Source organism: Clupea harengus, chromosome 12 (assembly GCF_900700415.2).
Source record: "Clupea harengus chromosome 12, Ch_v2.0.2, whole genome shotgun sequence".
In the NCBI taxonomy this organism is placed as follows: Eukaryota; Metazoa; Chordata; class Actinopteri; order Clupeiformes; family Clupeidae; genus Clupea; species Clupea harengus.
Window position 1 is genome coordinate 20,086,553 of NC_045163.1, and position 14,366 is coordinate 20,100,918.

Genomic DNA, 14,366 nt, shown 5'->3' on the forward strand with positions numbered 1-14,366 from the left:
ATTAGGGCTGTCAATAGATTAAAAAAAATTAAGTAATTAATCTCACATTTTGAAATTCATTAATCTAGATTAATCGCGATTAAAAGTTTGTTTGTCTGTTTTTTTTTTTTTTTTACTTCCAATGAAAAATATCTCAATTTCCATACATTGTCAATCAAACGAGCTGTGACACCCAGGTAATTGTCATTGCTGACTGATGTCCAGTGGTCACCAGTGAGGGTGACGGTGGCAGCTTGCTCGAGGAGCTGCATTTTTCGTGCTCTCTCGCCGCCATAAAAGGAATGTTTGCGAGACACAATGGTGCCCCTCGACGGTAAATCATAAGAGTTGTCTCCTGAAGCAATTCGAATCACCTCAGTCAGCCCAACGTCCTTAACTATGTTGATGGTCCGACAGTCACCGGAAACCCAAACTGCTAAAGCGTTGGTAACCTTTTCACGGACTGGTCTAGTTATTTTACTAGAGAAGTCGTAGTGTGTGGGTTGGCGACCATCTAACCTGGGACTGCTTTCTGTCGGGTGCTTTGCATTAAGGTGATAACTTAAAGACGAGCTGCTTCTGTGATAGCTAAATTCAATTTGACAAATGCTACATACAACTTTAGTTTTGTCGATTGTTCCGTAATTTTGCCTATTAAACAGAAACTTTCCGCCCAACAATCCCTCAGCTCTCTCCATCTTCAACTACCTCAGTGGTTCTCGAACTTTTTCTGTCATTCCCCACTTTGAACAAGGGGGGCTATTGGTAGGCCAAGCCCCCTACTTACATTGCCCGAGGGGACAGGTTCAAGTCTGGCCTGATTTAATTTCCCAATCCTCTCCCCACCTCTTCTCCGCATCGCTTGCTGTCAGAACTTCATAACTATCCAAATAAAGGCATTAAAAAAAATTTTTTACGCTAAATTGCGTTAAAATATTTTATCGCGTTAATCGCGGCCGCATTAATCGCATAGATTAACGCGTTAACGCTGACAGCCCTAATTTTAATACCACATTTGTAACAGGATTTTCACAATCAATACTTTTTACAACAGGAGGGGATGTCACCATTCACAATGACTGACACAATAACGGTGGAAGGATAACATAAGAGACCAACACCAGCATTAAACAGCATAACACACATAAAATGACACACAATTACACACACTTCGACTAGACACAAAAGGGTTACACAAGGAATACAGAACCTGACTGCTACAGCACTAACAACACCCAACACCAGATGCTTGCTGGGAGGCTATGCAACAGTCTCTCACCTGGAAGTTCCGTTAGCGCACCCTCAACACACTACACAGCCAAATGCCCCCCATGGTGCCCGAAGTGTTGGGAAGAAGATCAGGACACGGCCCACCCCAGGACACCCCCAGCACCACCAAAAGCCCTTGCAACAGTAGAGGCCCGTGGAACAGTGGAAGCCAGGAAAACAGCCCCTCCAGAAATGGCAAAGTCCCTGAGGTGTTGGGGAGGCTGGGCCACTGGAAGTAGAGGGTCCTGGTCTCGGGGGTCGAGGAGGTGGCGACGTGAGGACCCTCCAGCTGGCAGCAGCGGCCCCTCTGGCTGACAGCACCAATGCAGCGGCCCCTCTGGCTAACAGCACCAATGCAGCGGCCCCTCTGGCTGACAGCACCAATGCAGCGGCCCCTCTGGCTGAGAGCACCAATGCAGCGGCCCCTCTGGCTGACAGCACCAATGCAGCAGCCCCTCTGGCTGAGAGCACCAATGCAGCGGCCCCTCTGGCTGACAGCACCAATGCAGCGGGCCCTCTGGCTGACAGCACCAATGCAACAGCCCCTCTGGCTGAGAGCAGCCACGTGGAGGACCCTCTGGCTTACGGCTGTTATGCAGAGGACCCTCTGGCTGACTGCGGCTACAATGCAGTGGTCCCTCTGATTGGCAGTGGTGGTGTGGTGGCCCTTCTGTAGCCGCTATAGTTGTGCAATGAACACCTCAGGCTTCACCAGTGTCGACATCTCCAGCACCTCTCACACCAGCATAGCGTCTGGTTCCCTCCCTTAGGAAGTGATGACACTGCGTAGGTTCTTTGTTATGTTATGAAGCAACCCGGGCAGGGCATACTTCACGGTTATGATGACATTGACAGATAACGTAAAACTAACCAAGAGACCAACACCAGCACTAAACAGCACACACAGACAAAATGATAAACAGTCACACACACAAGGGATACACAACCTGACCGCTACAGCACTCACAACACAACACCTGATGCATGCTGGGAGGATATGCAACAGTCTCTCACCTGGATGTTATGTTAGCCCACCCCCAACACAGTACAATATTATATTATATTTTAAAATGGCCTAGGCCATAGATCACTTCTATGAAATATGATGGGTTACAATCATGCAGTTAATCAGTCTTATCTTCTTGAGTCAGTGGCTAGGGTGGTTGTGAGTGTTTTGGTGTGGTATGACCTAGGCTGGGTGTGGGACTGCCTGTGTGAATCCAATAGATTACTGAAGATACCACACCCATACTGACAGTGTATTGAAGCAAGGTTTACAGAGGGGATTACCTTCTCACAACAGACACACACATTGGCTGACACCTGACAAAGCAGAAGTAACATTGAGTTTAGATGTTTCAAATCAGGTGTGTGTGTGTGTGTGTGTGTGTGTGTGTGTGTGTGTGTGTGCGCGTGTGTGTTTTGGCAGACATGTGTTCAAACTCTGGGTCTGTAGTGGCTCTTGCGCTTGTGGCATGCCACTGACAGATCTCCTCAGGAACAATGGCCCTGAGAGCAAGACTGTTTCTGGCATGCCAAGCCTCCTCTAACTGGCCTGTGCCTGTGTTTCCTTCTTCTCTCAGCCCTGGCCGTTTGTTGACACAAGTGCTCATTGTGGCCAGCTCCGCACACCAAGTGCGAGTGTGGGAGCAGCCAAACGCCTGGCTGGCCCTGCTGCTTTTCACACAGCCTGCTACTAACACACAATAAAGAATGGACAGGATTGTACTGATGCATTTGGCTGTCATTGTTTGACACTCGAGTCACAGCCAACGAGTCAGAGGAGCAAGGATCTTAAGACTGTGGAAGAGAGAGAAAGAGGGATAGAGAGATGATCAGGAAGGATCAGAGGTGATCAGGAGCTTCATGCGGTCGTCAAAGAGGAGAGACGAGATGGTTTGAGGCATCTTAAAATGAAAGAGGGGACCTTGAATGACTTGACAAGTACTTATTCAAGCAGTCAGATCAGCCAAGTACGAATTATTTCTTTATCTGTGGGGTGTTTCCTTTATTTGTGGGGTCTTGTCCTTAGTCGTTTGACACTGTGTGGCTTCTACAGTTGCCTTCAGTTCACTCACAACAAGTGCCACATTTCATGTCAAAAGGAGCTTTATTCTGTCATTAGTTGCCTGAAATTATTTGTTTTGGCAGCAAGTATATGTAACAGATTGTTAAATATGTTTAACATCTACATGTAAATGATTGATGTCGTTTTTTTATTTGTCTGACAGGCCAATAAAAAAAAAAGTGTTTCCTTCCAGACTCTAGAATTCAATTTGTTGAGATTATCGCTAACTTCCCTGTCGTAAAATTGGCGACGTACGTGTGAGGTTGGGCACGTAATCAGTTGGAAGAGGGCATTCACTTTCCATGTGTGTCGAGAACACATGGCAGTAAGTCCATGAGGAGAAGGCCATTAAACAGTGAGAAAAAGTACAGCTGCAGGTCATGTGAACAGAATGAGAGGGTGTGAGGATGAAGGAAGGAAAATTAGACCACTGGTCTAGGATACTCTGTGCTGGGTGTACAAATAGTGATGGGACAATCAATGTCCGTCACCCCTCACTTCCTAGACACCACAACAAGAAAGGAACTATGGAGCTGCTGTAGGCTTTCCAAAAACCTGAAGTACAAGTGGTCACAAATGCTAATTTTATTGCAGTATTATCCTTTGACACATTAAATCTCTTGAGATGTTTTTGTGTGTATAACTGTGCATGTGTTTTCTTTCGTGGTGGTGATGGGGGGTGTGTGTGTGTGTTGGCATGGCAGGTGACATGCCCTCTTTGTGAGGGCACACACCACAGATCAGGGCACAGTCACTCTGGCCCGAGGGAAAAATCACAGAGAGAACATCCTGCCAAGAACTGTGTGTCTCTGTTATAACTGAGCACGCTCAGTCTGATCCCAGTGCTGAGTGTGCAAACCTGTGTGCTACACATGTACAGCACTAGTCAGGAGCCCCCCTCCCTTAATGACTCTCTCTCTCTCTCTCTCTCTCTCTCTCTCTCTCTCTCTCTCTCTCTCTCTCGCTTATTTGCCATGTCTTATTTGCCATCTCATTCCTTTTCATTTCCCCCGTGTCCCTCTCTTCGTTTCTCCATCACTCTTTCAAACCCACTCTTTCCCTATTGGATTTATCTCTCCTTCTCTCTCTCGCTCACACATATTCACTCTCCCTTTCACATCCTGTCTTGGGATCACTCTCCCTCTCCATCTCACTCTCACTCTCTCACTCCCTCGCCCCCCACCCCAGCCGCCCCCCTTTATGTTTCCTGTGTGTGTGTGTGTTTTTCCTGGTATTTAAAGACCTTGAAACGGCGGTGGGGGGTTAATGATTGAACCGGCTGCTAAAAGCAGGCATTTGCTCCAGTCACTCTTATCGCAGAGAACCAACCAGCCCCTCTGGGTTGTATCTCAGATCTGACTTTAATGGTGTGTCAAGTGCCAGGTCCACAGAGGAAAGATACACTTTACATAGCCTCTTAGATTTCCTCCGTTTGCTACCAGCTGTTTTAACACAAAGACATCAAGATCCATCAACTGCACAGCTAGAATTTGAGATAGCATTTTAAAATAGGCAGATATTTGGAGTGGGTTACAATAATGTGAACAATGTATTAAAAAAAATGGTGTAACTGACATAGGACAGATCCAAAGAACTGAATAGATGCTTGTGATTAATACTGTATGCAGATAGGTAATATTGTTAACAGAGCAATTGTGTGCTTTCTTTTCACTCCATAAGAACAATCCTTCTCTTTTCCTCTCATCCCCCTCTATTCTAGTGAAGTATCTTGCATTACAATTGTATATAACTTGATATATACAGTATATAACCAGCTAAATATTTACAAAACAATATATCAAAATCCACAGGCTGCATGGCTCTTTAGTATAGAGCTCTTCAGATTTTACTCAAAGTGGTTATTAGCTTTCAGTCCCTTCTCTGCTCCATACATGACCTCCCAGTCATCTTCTCTACTCTCTTTTCCTCTCTGTTTCTCTCCGTTCGTCTCCGTTCGTGTTCTTTTAGCAGTTGAGAGCGCTCTTCCCCTGGTCCCTGAGTGAGGCGCATTGCCTCCCCAGCGAGATGACCCTCTTCTGAGGGACCTCAGGCGTCACTGGGGAATCCCACCAGCTATACTCAGGCGAGAGCACGCAGGTAGGCCTCCTGTCAATCAGGTAGCGGTTCAGATAGCTCTCCTCCAGCCCCTGAGCCTCTACGCCCAGGGCGTGGTCTTGGAGGATGAGCTGGGAGCAGACCTTTGTCAGGGCCATTACCTCTGAGCACAGGCCCCCGTAGAGCTCCGAGGTGTAGTAGTAGTCGCCCTCCTCGTCGAGGACACAAGCCCGCGAGTCTGGGCTCCTCTCGTACGGGTAAGTGTAGATGGGCATGGAAGTGTGCTGTGGGTCCAGCGTGGCTACCAGCGTCCCAAGGATCTCCGTGCCCACCTGGCTGGCGAACTCTTGGTCCACGTCGGCACAGAAGACATAGTCCACCTCCTGCTGGACCTGGTTGTCGATGGTGGAGGCCAGGAGATCCATGCGCCGACGCACCAAGTGCTCCCAGCCTGGCATCTCAGCCACGGGCACAACCCGCAGGCTGCGTTCCTCGCCCAGCTCGGGGGGCGGGACGAGCTTTTCGGGGTTGTCCGTCAGGATGTAGTAGTTGACGGGCAGCCCCGGCAGGAAGTGTGTCTCGGCCGATTGGAGGAAATGCTGGAGGTAGTGTGTGTAGCGGCCCACGGCGAGCACCATCAACCCCACACGGAACGAGCGCTGTGCAAACGCCGCCCTCTGACGCTCCGAGACCTCGCTGTCTCCCCACACCAGAGGCGCCCCCCAAGATGTCCTTGTAGGGCGGTGCGAGAGGTCGTGACCTCGTTCTAAGGTGCGGGACCCAGAGACAGGCCTGATGGTTACTGGTCGCCTCAACCTCAGGAAATCTGTAGAAGAGAGACAGGAGCTTACCCAGAGAGTCGATTACAGTTCTGTGTGTAATGACTCTTCAAAGCAGCAATAAGGAGTTCGGTTCCAAAACTAGCAAGCTAACTTCTTAAAAGGCATGCAAAAACCTTGCAAACAACACCAACAGCCCAGCTGGCACTGATAGAAGATTTCCAAAACACTAACTGGTGTCTTTTGTCAGTATAGCTGGCAATGTCATGCTGTGAAAGCTTTTCTGCCATTTTTGCAGGGTGTTCCAGCCCGGTACACAGAACTACATAGGGCATATCCTGGATGGCTAGTGGGGAAGACACAGGTGTTTATCTGTCCTTCACATGACCATATGCTATCAAAATGAATTTGAGGATGGTACCAAAACTAGTTGCCTATAAAACTATACCTCAAAAAGTGTCAAATTGTTGCCTAGTGTTGCTTTAAAGGAGAAAAGGTTTTTGTATAAAAACCTGAAACTGCATTGTACAAGGAGCCACACTGTGACGGTGGTTTCATGTGTCCTATTTTTCCACTCTGTCCTTTCTTTTTCTACCTCTTTGTAGTATCACATGGTATTTAGTGAGTAGTTACACATAATTATGTACTTTTATCTACAGAATAGAAGGTTTCTTATGTAAACTACTGTGCAAAAGATTTTATACCAGCGTAGCTTTTGTAAAACATCGTCATTTACAGTGTACACAGTGTGTCATCACATCTCAATGGAAACTATTTTTTGAGACATCAAGACATCATAATGCTTTGTCATACAGTGTTTATATGAGTCATTATACATCTTTATAGCAAGTTAATTAAAGTTGTCTCAACCCAGGTCAATAAAACTTTAGTAGGCTATTAGGTACATTTTGGTTAAGTTACTGGTAGAGTTGTTTTAGCTGTATTGTCCCTCACAAAGGCCACAGCACTCACACATAAGCCCAGAGAGCAGCACGCAGAGCAGGAAGAGTTGTCTCCAGGTCAGCCGGTTCAACCCTGCAAACAATACAGAGCCAACAGGTCAACGCTCTGTGTTCCCCCAGCAGAACACCAGCCTGCCGCAGCGCAGACAATGGCAGCCTTGCTTTTTAAAGCTCGCTCACAATGCACTTTGTTCGACCGTGTGAATAACCTTACCCACGGTGCTTTATGGCAAACCCTTTTGAGAGCCCAGTGCTGCCTGGGAAACACACGGACATAAAAAACGTTAGCTACAACGCATTCCGCGCTGCTAGCCTGTGGGATCACTGTCACATAAAGCCGCCTTGGCCCCGTGGGCGGTGTGAGGAGACAGGAGGTAAGACACATGAAAACAAGGGGAGATAGGATCACTGGTAACATGTGCTGTCAGTCCAATGTGATATAACACATCCATGCACAAGCATTGGCCAACACACACTGACAAAATCATTCACAAATGTAACCATACACACACATGAACATGCAAACACACACGCACGCACACGCACACACACACACACACACACACACGCACACCTTCAAACATATAACATTACATAGTTTCAGTTGTGTAAACATACAGTATATTTCACAGAGACGAAAGTTGGCAGTGACTATTTCATTCCAAATTCTTTTATCCACATGCAAGGCTTGCATAACTTCAAATATATCTCTACTATCGGAACAACCTGAGGGAGTATCGGTTTGTCAGTCAGTCAGTTAACACCATTGTGTGTTATGTGTGTGCGTGAGTGCATGTGTGTGTGTGTGCGTGTGAGTGAGAGTGTGCCCAAGTACTTCTGCATGGAAAAACCAACAACTCACTCCTTCCCCACTCTCCAGTCCTCTGGTGCATTGGCAGCAGGTCGTTTTCTCTCTTGCATGCACATGCACACACACACACACACACACACACACATACACACACACAAACACATGCACATGCATACACTCCCATAACAGAACTGTGCAATAAAGGTTTTGCTTAAAGTCATAGTCACAATACTCTGAGGCCAAAATGAGCAGTTTGAGAGTGAACTGAGTTGCAGCTCCCTGCGAAGCATGACAGGAATGCTCTCCGAGAGAAAGAGAGAGTGCGAGAGAGAGACAGAGAGAGTGTGTTTGTGAGAGAGAGAGAGAGAGAGAGAGAGAGAGAGAGAGAGAGAGAGAAAGAGAATCTGGCAGCATATCAGCCTGAGAATCCATCAAACCAAAGCCAGCTCTGCTTCAGCACTTTTCCCAGCTACTTTAGACTTCTGCTGGCTTTCAACATGCTGCTCTCCATGCCTGATTCATGCGCAAAAAAACAAAATGGCTGCTGTCTCTCTTTTCTTTTTCTTTCTTTTTTCTCTCTCTCTCTCCCACACACACACACACACACACACACACATACATAAAGAGTACAATATGCATATCACACATGAACCCTATACTACTGTTCATGCCATGTGTGAAGGCACATTCTGAGTAGAAGGAGGAGATGGACAGAAGGATGGATGGATGCAGAAAAGGAGGGAGTGAGATGAATGAGGAAACGCAGAGGATTTACAGAAACAGAAACAAGACCAAAGATTCTGTAACACTGACCTGGGGGAAGCCTGATAGTTGGGAATACTGCCATCGTTTCTCTCTTTCTCTCTCTCTCTCTCTCTCTCTCTCTCTCTCTTTCTCTCTTCCTTTTGAATATCTGTTCAGGGAAGTCTGTGTTTGTTAAAGAAATGTTTCTCTCTCTTTCCTCATTATATTCCCTGTTTCATTTTCCAGGTCTTCATCTTAGCCCCAGGCTCTTCTTCTCCGCTCTTCTCCTCTCTTCTTTTCTCCTTCCCTCTTCATTGCTTCCTCACTTTCTTACAGGCTTCAGGAATCTGTTCTCCTGGCATACAACCAGAGCTACCAGATGGGGCGAGTCAAGAGAAAAAGAGAGAGAATAAAGAACATAAAGAAGAAAGAGAAAGAGATAGAATAAGGAATATAAAGAAGAGATTGTAGAACTGCAAGAGGAGGTCCAAAAGAGGTTTTCATGGTGGTCTCGCCTGCCAACTATCATCTCAGATTAGAAGTCTGACCAGACCAGAAGGCTACCCCTGCCAGTCAAGGCCGTTTAATATAAACAATAGTAGTCCATTTAGAATAGCGCTTCTGTCTGGGCTTCTCCTATTGCCACGGTGATTGCTTGAGGCTCATTGCTTGAGGGCGTTCACATACCACAGCTTTAATAGGAGGTATTGGCATTAGCTGTGTCTAAGCTTGTAAATATATCTCATGTCTCCTACAGTTTTGAGGAGAAACAATGTAATTTGCCACACTATGTGTGAAAACCACAATCTCTAACAATAACATTTGGAAATATCTGACCGAGCCGTTGTCCAGAGTTTGCTGCTGGAGAGCGAGAACCCTCTGTGTTTTTTAATGTTTGATGACCAGGGCCAAATGCCCTCCCATAACGTGTCTGCAAATATCTCTCTCACAGCACTGCTGGACAGAGAAAGCCCATCCAAATCATGGAAGTCCTATGTCTCTTACGTCATTACATACTTGAAACACTAGCCTTACTTAACCCCATTCAACTGGGTAAAACCTTTTTGTAATATTTCCAAATTAGGATGTGTGGACTATGTGTATGTCATATACACCATTATATGTGATGAGGGAAAACAGATGCATAGTTAGATGGGTAGTAGGCTGCCGGTGTGTTTGAAGGAGACCTTTAAATCTCAACTGTGCAATAACAAAGTATACTCTCACAGAAATTCGTTTTCTGCGTTACCTGATTATTGCATAAGAATTCATTCTTCATGTGTAGTGGCATACCTTACAGCTCAAAATGTGTATGGAATATAGTACACCATCCATGAATAAAGGTTCATGCCAATTACTACAAATTATGAATGATTTTTAATGTAAGGGTAGGACAGATGTGGCTTGCCCAGACTTGACCATATCCAGCTTATGAGGACCCAGTCCTTTCCTGTATCCCATAAACAATTATGACATGTTCTTCCCTGGAAAATGTTTACTTTTATGGTCACAAAACCTGGTTTTGCAGACCTGACTGTAATTAGTAACCAATGAAGTTCCTCTTCAAACAGACACCAAAGGCATATTCATTCAGAGAGGAGCTACTCTAGGTATGTGTCTAAAACCTTAGTTTTATTTCAGGATCGACTCCTGCAGTCTTTTCCCTTCTGGCCTATGGCCATTTGGCTGTTGGTCAGCAATGAAGATTGAACTAGGAAAATACCACTCATATTTAATGATTCCCTGAAATTCTACTTCCCCTGTTAAGTGCCTTTTTCTGGAAAGTGATAGCAAGCATTTGTGAGTTTTGGCGTTTGATCAGTGATGGTGTTGGGCAAGTAAAGTAGGCTAACGATTTCTTATTTCACCACAAGGGGGCACCAAATACTGTAGAATGTAGTGAGAAGGCAGAGAAAATCATGGACGTCATGGAGAGACTTCTGTGGAGTTGGCTTTCTGTGTGCGTACGTGTGTGTGTGTGGGAGAGAGAGAGAGCGAGAGAGAGAGAGAGAGAGAAAGAGAGGCATGAGATAATAATGAATACAGGGAATGTCCCTTTCATTTCATTACCCTGTGCTTAAAGTCTACCATTTTTCATTTATTATCTGTCACTCATATCTATCTTTTCCTCTCTCATGCTATCCCCACTCACTTGTTGTTTGTATCCATGTTCCTGATGACGTCTTATTTTTTATGGGTATTTGTACACAGACACCCACAAGGAAACGGAGAGACGTATACATTGACACATGAGAAGCAGAACACACATACACACACAAGGAAGCGGAGAGACGTACTGTATACATTGACACATGAGAAGCAGGACACACATACAGTACCAGTCAAAAGTTTGGACACACCTTCTCATTTTTTGAGAAGATTTCTCTTTGATTTTATTATTTTCTACATGGTAGATAAAACTTTTTTTGTTTAGTACATCATTCCATATGTGTTCTTTCGTAGTTTAAATGTCTTCAGTATAAATCTACAATGTAGAAAATAATAAAAGTAAAGAAAACACTTAAAGGTTAAAGGTGTGTCCAAACTTTTGACTGGTACTGTACATGAACATGCTCTCTCACAGGGTACCACTGCAGGTCGCCACGGTTACCTGATGACACATGAGAAGCAGGGTACCACTGCAGTCTCCCATCACAGGTATCACCACACGGAAGCCAGCACACGCACAGCACAAAGTATTTAACTTGCAAGGTAACTTTACAGTTTATTATGAGCAAATGCCATGATCAATCTCAATAGCACATCACTGAAAACTGTTTCAGGGGTTTCTAAACAGCATCAGATAGGAGTATCAGTCAATCCAGCAAGAAAAAAGAAAAGAAAAGATAAGACAATAAGCAATAAAACAGCAAAGAAATCCACATTGGCTACACAGAATTATGCTTAAATTACAAGATATGTGAACTCTCTTTTCCTCTCGGTCACTCTTCTTTGCAAGAGGGTGGGAGACTGAGGAGCACCGTCTCAATCCAGGTAGGAAATGACTACACAAAGTGGACAGGCTGAAAGAAAGGTCTTTGGGAATAAGATCCGGGTTGTCTCACAGCAATAAATGGACCTCCAGGCACAACCTAGATCTCACTGATGATTTGGTATGAAGGATGTTGGTTGATTTGGTATGAAGGTTGGTTGATTTGGTATGACGGACTAGCAGAATTCTGCCCTGAACATGAATAAGTATCATTTGGGCTTCACCTTGACTAAACCACATTTCCGACCCATCAGACTGATGCACCATCAGTGGCCAATCCTAAGAAAGACAAACAGTTAACAGACTATTCGAATCTGGAGGCTGCTTTTAAGGGAAGGTTTGAGTACCAGGGAAGTTCATCTGCACTCTTTGAATTTCATCAAAACACAAAGCCGGGGGTAGTTTAGCATGTTCTGAAGTGGTGGACAAATCTAGATCTTGGTGTCAGACATGCACTGCACAACTGCCTACTGGGCTAAGCATCAATCCTGTATGATTTCCAAAACTGTGAAGATGGCAACAACAGCTTTGATAGAAACACCAGAAAACACAGACCGGCACATTTCATTCTTTAGCACAACAACGGAGGAGAGTTTATTGATAGATAATTAGTTCCAGATATATAACATTATCAAGAACTCTACTTTAACATAGAATGAGAAGATGATGAATAAATAAAAATCTGTTGGTATTTAGGGTTTTCCATATAGATTTATAGATCATAAATATTTTATTGTCATACACTACAAGGCTCTCTTAGAAAAATAAACCATCTTTATCTAATGCACTTTTAATATAAAATTAAACCATAGTCAATATTAACCTGTCCAGGAAAGCAAGTCTGATTTTGAAAATGTCAGAAAATGACAGATTATTAGATTAATTTGAATTGTATGAAGCAAATCCAACCAAGTTCTTTAGTAACACAGTTACAATGGAATTTAGCAGCCACAATTTTTTAAATAATATATTAATCAAGAGATACTGAGGTAATAAATCAAAGGCCAATGCAAAACTTAACAATTCTGGAAGGCTTGTATTGGCTAAAAAATAATGGCACTGTGCATTTGGAAGTTTTCTTCTTAAACTCTTATTTCACTATGCACAATAACTTTTGATACCCTGAGAGGATGGCCTCTACACAGGTTTTAGATTTAAGACGTGAAGGAGCTTAAGACTGCATTAAGGTGCAAAACCTTTCATGAAAGTAAAGACAATTCACTGTTTTGTACATAGAGAGGTATACCCTGTCAAGTAATCCTTCTAGTTAAAACGCTATAGTAAATATGTAGAATATAGAATATAGAATACGTAGTTTTGCTAAATTACATAGATTTCTCCATGGACTTGGACAGTAAAGTGTCTGTTGAATACAGAGTGAAACCTTAAACACAGGTAAAGGAAGTCATACAAAACAACATACATTCATTGTCTTTTGTATACTCTAATATATATTTAAAGAAATAAACAAGGAATTTACTTATTCTGAAGTTTTGCATGCAGCAGCAAGGGACAGAGGTGATGTCAGCATGAGATGATTGGCTAAAATCAGAACAGGAGGAGTTGTGCTTTGGGACACACCAATCAGAGTGCAGCTAGCCTGGTCACATGACAGGAAATACGAAACAGAGATGCTACTGCCAAGGCCTCTGCTCAGTCCCTTCCCAGGGAGAATTAGCACTGAAATCCACTGAAAGACTTCTGTGTTTATAATGACAACCCTGGCAGTTCTGAACTCTCAGCTGTCTATTTCAAAGATTCCCCCAATAGTGCTATGATATGCTTGCTAAATTGAAGTCTACATAGATGGTCCCAGAAAGATGTTTTGCACAGCTGGCAAAATAGGCTCACATTAACTTCACAATGACTTTGTCAGCAAGTCAACCTTTTGGGTGTCCAGAAATCTTGAGACATCGGATTTTGTGGATAGTTACCCCTTCACAAAGAACAGAATGCTGGATATCTGCAACATAAACAGGCAGGCAGACAGACAGACACATCCATACTGATAGACCAGAATGCTGTGGGCTGGAATCGTAGGTGTAGCAAATGAACGGTTTGGAAGTGTGACAGCTTCTCCTTCCCCAACCCCCACTCCTTCCTCTTTTTAAAATTATTTTTGAACCCTTCATCCTGCCATTCTTGTCCCCTGCTACCATCTTTATCTTCTTTCTCTTGTCTAGCCCGACTTTCACTGGTTTCTTCCATTTATTTCATCCCACTCTGAGTATTTTTCTTCTATCCTGAAGCTCCACTTTCCCTCATCCCCATCCATGCAGGCTTGGGCAATATGTCTTTCTTCATACTCCGAGACCTTCTGGCTTTACACCAGGGTGGACAGTGTTTTCATATAAGCGCATGTACATGTCTGTTCCATGGCTGACTAAGGGGTGGATTTAACCAGCCAATCACTGAAGGGCATAGTAATTAGCCAATCGTTCAGTCGTTCAAGGGATCTTAAATCTCTGTTTGTACAGTTGAATGTTTTAATTTGCCCCTATCACGAAGTAATAAAATTAGCGATTGCCCTGTAATTTAAACCAACATCAACTACTCAGAAATGAACCCTGCCATGTCTACACTTGCAAGACTGTGTGACACTGGGAGAAATCCTTCATTCTTTTCTTGGTGAACAAGCCTTTTCTTTCTTCACCATTTCTCTTTCAACTGCATTTTCTTTTTGCTTTGCAGTTGCAGCTGTAGTACT

General features: G+C 44.2%; 2 protein-coding genes across 2 annotated transcripts in view; both read right to left on the reverse strand.

The window, feature by feature from the left end:
* Positions 1–4,577: 4,577 nt before the first annotated feature.
* On the reverse strand, positions 4,578–9,045 carry LOC105902476 (globoside alpha-1,3-N-acetylgalactosaminyltransferase 1). The gene is made up of 3 exons (XM_012830064.3): positions 8,737–9,045; positions 7,123–7,185; positions 4,578–6,197 (listed from the first exon to the last, which is right to left on the reverse strand). Exons 1-3 carry the CDS (start codon positions 8,768–8,770, stop codon positions 5,281–5,283), a joined length of 1,014 nt encoding a protein of 337 aa, XP_012685518.2. The 5' UTR covers positions 8,771–9,045; the 3' UTR covers positions 4,578–5,280.
* A 2,321-nt stretch (positions 9,046–11,366) lies between these two features.
* pcsk1 (proprotein convertase subtilisin/kexin type 1) overlaps positions 11,367–14,366 on the reverse strand; it is a 23,082-nt gene continuing 20,082 nt past the window's right edge. Inside the window, exon 14 of the mRNA XM_031577691.2 lies at positions 11,367–14,366. This exon is cut by the window's right edge and continues 1,830 nt beyond it. The gene's annotated coding sequence lies outside the window, so the exon portion shown is untranslated.